The following is a 7661-nucleotide window of genomic DNA, read 5'->3' as shown; positions in this document are numbered from 1 at the left end:
TCATTTGCTTCTCCCAAATGAGGCCTCTTTTCATTCAATATTCAAAGAAAGGGGAGCATACTTGAAGTGTTCTTCTAGATGACCATGGAGAAAGATTAAGAAAGTGTAGGAATATCTGTGACAGCAACCTGGAACTATATAGCACTGCTGCTTCTGCAACAACCTCATCATCGTGACACCTCTCTGATCAATGGTTCTAATATCTCTCATTCAATATAAAAATCAACACCATAACTTTGGTCGAATGGACCAACGGGCAACTAGTGTAGGCAAACAATTTAAAGCACTAAAATGTTATTGCATAGTTCCAAATATTCCCTTTGGTCTTGTATTTACAGAGATTTTGCACCAGTACAGCATAAAAAGTATTGCTTCAAAACCCTGCATACTAAGTCTGCCACTAAAAAATGCACAATAAAGAAAGGACACAAAACTGAAAGATTTAAGAATTAGTAACATTTAAATAAAAATTACTTCCTCATTCTCCTACTTTGACAACCATGTACCACACCAGCAAAGAAGGAGCTGTTTAGAAATCTGTTACTCCACTTTCGCTGATGTTATTATGTAGTGATATATTTAAAGGTTGATAAAATTATTCAAGGTGACTGAAGGATGTCATAATGGATGATATGCAGTTAATGAAGCAAGTTTGATAAGATATGCCAAGAAATCTTGCTAGGATTCATAGCATGAAACCCTCAAAAGAAAGGAAACAATTCAGAATTAGCCAAAATAAAAACAACTCCGTATTTTTGAATTGTGTTCCCTCACTCTAGTCTTTCCACAAGTGGAAACATCCTTTCCACATTCAATCCTGTTACGTCACCTCAGGATCTAATATGCTTCAATATGTTTTCTGACAAAAAGCACAGCTGCATTGTATGCCTATGTGGAATGTTTTTAAAAATAATGCTAGCCTATTAATAAATACTGCTTCCATCTTACAAAGAGATTGAAAACTTCCTTTTGCTAACATTGAACTTTCTACTGCACAGCCACTTCCTATAACAAAAAGTACAAGCAACAATATCTACAAAGTTCCCTTTTTACTTGATGGATACCCTAACAGCATTTGCATTTTCTTCCTGAATTGAAATATCAGTAAAAAGGACATACATGAGATCACAAGCTTAAAAAAAGCAAACAACAAAATGAAACAACAAAGAAAAACAGAATGATGGGAATAGAAAGGCAGAAAGAGAACTTAAGAGGTGAGGCAGAAAACAGAAATGGAGGAAGACAGACAGGAATCAATGGGTGTCGGGGGCAAACTCTCCAGTGGTAGAAGTCATACCTGACACATAGGAAGATGGTTGTGGTTGTTGACGGTCAATCGTGTCAGCTTCAGAACATCTCTGCTGGAGTTCCTCAGGGTAGTGTCCTAGGCCCAACAGTCTTCAGCTGCTTCATCAATGACCTTCCCTCTGTCATAAGGTCAGAAGTGGGGATGTTCACTGATGATTGCACAATGTTCAGCACCATTCCTGACTACTGAAGCAGTCCATGTTCACATGCAACAAGGTCTGGACAATATCCAGGTTTGGGCTGACAAGTGGCTAGTGACAATCGTGCCACACAAATGCCAGGCAATGACCATCACCAATAAGAGACAATCTAAACACCACTCCTTGATATTCAATCGAGTTACCATCACTAAATCCCCCACTATCAACATCCTGGGGGTTACCATGGACCAGAAACACAACTGGACTCACTACATTAACACAGTGGCTACAAGAGCAGGCCAGAAGCTAGGAATACTGTGGCGAGTAACTCACCTCCTGACTCCTCGAAGCCTGTCCACTATCTACAAGGCACAAGTCAGAAGCGTGATGGAATACTCTCCACTTGCCTGGATGAGTGCAGCCCCAACAACACTCAAGAAGTTTGTCACCATCCAGGACAAAGCAGCCCGCTTGATTGGCACTACATCCACAAAAGCATCCACTCCCTCCACCGCCGACGCTCAGCATCGTGTACTGTCTACAAGATGCACTGCAGAAATTCACCAAAGATCCTCAGACAGCACCTTCCAAACCCACGACCACTTCCATCTGGAAGAATAAGGGCATCAGACATATGGGAACACCACCACCTCCAAGTTCCCCTCCAAGCCACTCACCATCCTGACTTGGAAATATATCGCCATTTCTTCACTGTCGCTGGGTTAAAATCCTGGAATTCCTTCCCTAATAGCATTGTGGGTCAACCCACATCAGGAGGACTGCAGCAGTTCAAGAAGGCAGCTCACCACTACCTTCTCAAGGGCAACTAGGGATGGGCAAAAAAATGCTGGTCCAGCCAGCGATGCCCACATCCCACAAATGAATAGAAAAAAAAGGAAAACTGAAGTAAAGGTAGAAGTGCGAAAATGTGGTGTGAAGCAAGACAGAGTGAGGGAGGGGAGAGTGAAATAGAAGGGGAAAAGAACAAAACAAAAATTTGCAAGCTTACAGGAGGTCCCAATATGATTACCTAGATGTTGCACATGACTATGAAGCTTAAAAGGATGCAGGAATGCGTCTCATGTAAAGAAAACCTAAATGAGGCTCAATAGTACATCACCTATCTATCTACACACTTTCCCCACCCCTTTTCCATCACCTGCATTGAATATGTTTTCAAAAAATAGGCACTGATTTGATAATCAGATTTGATAATATGAAAAATGTAAACTCTTATTTTTGAATATCACATTGTTATACTTGGCATACATGTTGAGGAGTAAATCTTAAATTAACAACGTGAATACTCACTAGCTTAAAGCATTTTTAGACCAAATATTTCTGACCAAACATTTATCAGCTTCAATATTTATGATATTCTTCTGAAGAAGATTCATACTGGATTTGAAACATTTACTCTGTTTCTATCCTTAAAGATGCTATCGGACTTGCTGAGCTTTTCCAACACTCCTGTTTTTATTTTAAATTCACAGTATTTTAATTTTATTTAAATATTTATAATGTCCAGAAAATAATGATCAAGAACTTCTGTTTCAAACTCTTGTTCAGCTATTAACAAAAAATGTTTCATTCTCATGTTTTTGAAATACGTTACTGGTAAATTACATTAGATATTATGCCCATTCTTATAATAACTGAATATTCAGCAAAAACAGTTTCAGTGGCATTCGTAGTTCCACAGTAGAAACAAATCAAACAGGAAATGGGCTTTTTTCTCACTTTTCTCCTTTGAGCAGCAATTCTGACACTATTAAAATTAAATTGCTTTTTTGAACATGGTTATTATCTAGTTCGTTTGAATTTGAGTACTATTTTGATGACTCTTTTAACGAGATATTTATCTGATAATAGTAAGTTCCTTCTTTTCACAATGAGTCACAAAGAGAGAAAGGTTGTTGAGGACAGTAATGAGTGCAGTGTTCAAAGTACTCTAACTTTAGATATAACATTGTGAAGAATGCAGAACAGGGGGTCAACATTGTAGAGAATAACAGACGGTAGGTAATGATTACAGGACTGTAATCTTATTGATGACGTTAAAATTGCCAGAGTGAAATCCAAGCAATTTATCCACGTCATTGGATTTCATTTCTGATAATACCTTGTAGTCTTGAAAATCATTTCCCACTGTCTTGTAATTATTTTTAGCATTGCGCTATTTTTCTATCTGACCATGTACCAGATACTATTCTGAAATCTCTGAACCTTTCCAGAGCTTTCCATGTTTGGAAATAAAGATATTGCAGACAGGTTTTATATCTGCAACTTGTTCAAAAAATTGATGTTAAATATGTTATGGTTCCCTAGGATATAAAACATGTCCCCTTTGTAAACTATGATGATTAAATGTGCATTGACAGAAGCTAAGGCAAAATCTTTCTTTTCATGCATGGCTAACTGTAACTGTTCTAGTCCCTTGCAGATTTCTGTGAAAAAAAACTGATAGCTGAAAGCAGCATGCTAGTGTCAGAAATCTACTAAAATTACTTGTGCCATTAGACCTGAAGGGTCACGGAGAGAAATAATTTCTTGTTCATTACAAAGTCATTTGATGTCTCATTATTGTACGATAGATAAGAGGTATCTCTTGGTAAATTTACAAAATAACTGTCCAGTTGAGATGCTCAGATTGTTTTAAGTGTCAATATAGTTAAGTAAAATAAAATCAGTAGGAAAATAGATGATAGCTGATAATTTATTAATTGGTGTTTGGATATATAAAGAAGGAACAAAGGTCTCGTGACACAGTGGTCCTGAGTTGTATCATAACATTTCCAAACAGGTTGATTAAAAAACTTTTGGCCTTCTGTCACAATGGTAATGTCCCTACCTCTGGGCCAGAAGGTCTGGGGTCAAGACTCACCTTCTCAGGGATATCATGATATGATTAATCAGGAGATTGTAGGTAAGGGTGGCATGGTGGCTCAGTGGTTAGCACTGCTGCCTCACAGCGCCAGAGGCCTGGGTTCAATTCCCCTTGGGCAACTGTCTGTGTGGAGTTTGCATGTTCTCCCCAGGTCTGCGTGGGTTTCCTCCAGGTGCTCTAGTTTCCTCCCACAGTCCAAAGATGTGCAGGCTAGGTGGATTGGCTGTGCTAAATTGCCCATAGTGTTCAGGGATGTGTAGATTAGGTGGGTTTGGGGAATAGGTCTGGGTGGGATGCTCTGAGGTTCATTGTGGACTTGTTGGGCCAAAGGGCCTGTTTCCATGCTGTATGGATTCTAAAAATGATTTTAACCATGAGGTTTGTTTCAAGTCCAACCTGTCCCAAAGATGTGTCATACATATCTGAACAGGTAGATTACAAATAATTTAAAAAGAGGGAGACAAAGCATCATATGAGAGTGATAGTGTCCCAAACTCTTGGCCAGAAGTTCTGGGTTCAATCCCACCTGCCCCAGAGATATCACAATATGCCTGAACAGTTGATTAAAAATAATTAAAACAGACTCCAAATGTTTTCAATAAGCACATAAATATTTAAAAGGTAGTAGAAGGATGAGGAAAAGAACTGAGTAAGAAAAGATATTTACCAATGGCTGAAGTATTATGTGAATACTTTGCATCTGTCTTTACAAAGGAAGCATATGCTACTCAAGCCATGATGACAGGAGAATAAATTCAGACACAGGCAGAGTTCAAAATTGATAAGGAAAGTACAAAAGGACAGGTTAAACACACATAGTGAAAATTTTTAGCTGATCAAAGGGAGCCAGGATGGATTTATAAAAGGTAGGTAATGTTTGATAAAATTGAATGTACTTTTTGAAGAGGGATTTAAAGCAGTGGCCAGGGAAATGTCCATACATGTTATTTATTTTCATTTCCAGAAGGCATTTGGTAAACTCCATCATGAGAGATTTTTCAATCAACTTGAAGCTAATGAACAAAGGCAAGTTATTGACTGACCTGGTTTGGAAACTGGCTGAGTGGAGAAGACGAGTAAGGGGATACAGGGCAGGCACTTTAATTGACAGGATGTGGTAGTGCAGCGAGTATTTGTGCTGGGGCCCCAGCTATCTAATGTATTCATTACCAAATCAGATAATGGATAGAATACCAAATCAGTTAATGGATTGAACAACAACAGAAATTGCTGGAAAAGCTCAGCAGGTCTGGCAGCATCTGTGGACAGAAATCAGAGTTAATTTTTCAGGTCGAGAGACCCTTCCTCAGAACTGTCTATAGACATGCCTGATTTGATAATCTTCAATACTTTCCTTTCTTAGCCCATAACCTTTGATTATAAATCTGTTTATTTAAGTCTTGAATATACTTAATGACCATCTTCAACAGCCCTTCTGCAGTAAACAATTCCACAGATTCACCAACCCCAAGTACAACCTACATAACCTCTCCTCATAAGAAATCCCTTCCTAAACAAGGTCAACTTTGTCAATCTTCTCTGCACTTCCTCCAATGCCAGTATACAGAATTATAGAATCCCTACTGTGTGGAAGCAGACCATTCGGCGGATCAAATTCACAATGACCCTCTGAAGAGTGTCCTCTACCCTATCCCTGTAACCCTGCATCTCCCATGGCCAATCCACCTAAGCTGCAATCTTTGGACTGTGGGAGGAAACCACAGCACCCGGATGAAACCCATGCAGACACAGGCAGAATGTGCAAACTCTACACAGACAGTCACCTGAGGGTGGAATCAAACCTGAGTCCCTGGCGCTGTGAAGCAGCAGCGTTAACCACTGAGCCACCATGCCACCATCATTCATTACATAAGGCTCCTAAAAATTGTTTATCACATTGCAGCTATGGTCTAACCAGTACTTTGTACAGTTTTAGCAAGACCTTTCTATTTTTATACTGCAGTCCCTTTGAAATAAAGGCCAAGAGTCCATTTGCCTTCCCTATTACCCATTGAACCTAGATGTTAGTGTTTTGTGACTCATGCACGAGGACCTCCAAATCCCTCTATACTGCAACTTTCTGCAATCTTTCTCCATTTAAACAATATTCAGCTTTCTATTCTTTCTGCCAAAGTGCATAACCTTACACTTCCCATTAACTTGTCTAAATCCCTCTGAGACCTTTTGTATCATCCTCACTATTTGCCTTTCGACTTTTGTCATTCACTTTTGTGATTGTCATTCAAGTCATCAATACATATTGTAAATAATTATGGTCCAGCCCTGATCCCTGTGGCAGTTCACTAGTTACAGGTTGCCATCCTGAAAGCACCCCTTTTCTTCTAACTCTCTATCTTCTATTTGTTAGCTAATCCTCTATTCATGCTAAGATACTACCCCCAACACCATGAGCTCCTATCTTATTAATTTGCTTTATCAAATGTCCTTTGGAAATTCAAATATGTTATATCTACTGGTTCCCCTTTGTGTACCCTGTTTGCACCTCCTCAAAGACTAATAAATTTGTCAGGTGTGATTTCCCCTTCATGAAGCCACGCTGACTCTGTGCATTTTTATTATGTTTTTCTAAATGCTCTGTTATTACATCCTTTATCATAGATTCTAACATTTTCTCAACAACAAATGTTGTTGAATCTCGACTCCTGATTCTCATTTCCATGGGAAAACTCTGCCTTGGAATCAACTAGTGGTATATCTGGTCTGTAAGGTTCGGTACAGCAATATGGCATTACAACAAGGATGACTCATTTACCATCTGATCAACCAACTATTTATTTTGAACCTACGAAATAAAGGAAAATGGAAAACTAATACACAATTAAAGATCTTGCTTTGGTTTAAACACAGCACACAGGCTACACCTGATGAAACAGTTAACAATTTGGATAATTACCCCCCCCTCAAAAAAGTCAGAATTGGATTCATGTGAAATAACAAACTGAATACTTAAAGGGCTCCTCTACTAATTTTATGTATTTAGTTAAATACTTTACCATTCACCCACCAATCAACAATATAATAATACATGGGGTACTCACTGTGTATTCTGTATCACGTTCCCATCAATAAAACAGCACATAAAGGGAAAGATAAAGACACAGTAAGTAAAGGTAGCTTGGATTTATTATTTACAATGAACATTTTAAGTACATTCAGCAGTATAAAAACTACAAACCAAATATTATAAGCCACTGGCGGTACAACCAGTTTGAATTACTATTTTAGTGTGGGGCTGGAGGAAAACAGCAGGTCAGGCAGCATCAGAGGAGGAGGAAACTTGACGTTTTGGGTTTACACCCTTCATT

The 7661-nt window shown here is 38.7% G+C and overlaps 1 protein-coding gene across 1 annotated transcript in view; it reads right to left on the bottom strand.

Annotated features, from left to right (window-relative positions):
• Positions 1-7661, bottom strand: part of LOC109929767 (phosphatidylinositol transfer protein cytoplasmic 1a) — a 224401-nt gene that overhangs the window by 80048 nt on the left and 136692 nt on the right. The window contains exon 4 of the mRNA XM_048611083.1: positions 7395-7402. Within this exon, the coding sequence (XP_048467040.1) occupies positions 7395-7402 (8 nt within the window). The remainder of the gene's footprint in view (positions 1-7394; positions 7403-7661) is intronic.

The sequence above is a fragment of the Rhincodon typus genome, chromosome 23, assembly GCF_021869965.1.
Source record: "Rhincodon typus isolate 14 chromosome 23, sRhiTyp1.1, whole genome shotgun sequence".
NCBI lineage: Eukaryota > Metazoa > Chordata > Chondrichthyes > Orectolobiformes > Rhincodontidae > Rhincodon > Rhincodon typus.
The sequence above is the reverse complement of the archived record's forward strand: the minus strand, read 5'-3'. Positions and strand labels throughout refer to the sequence as shown.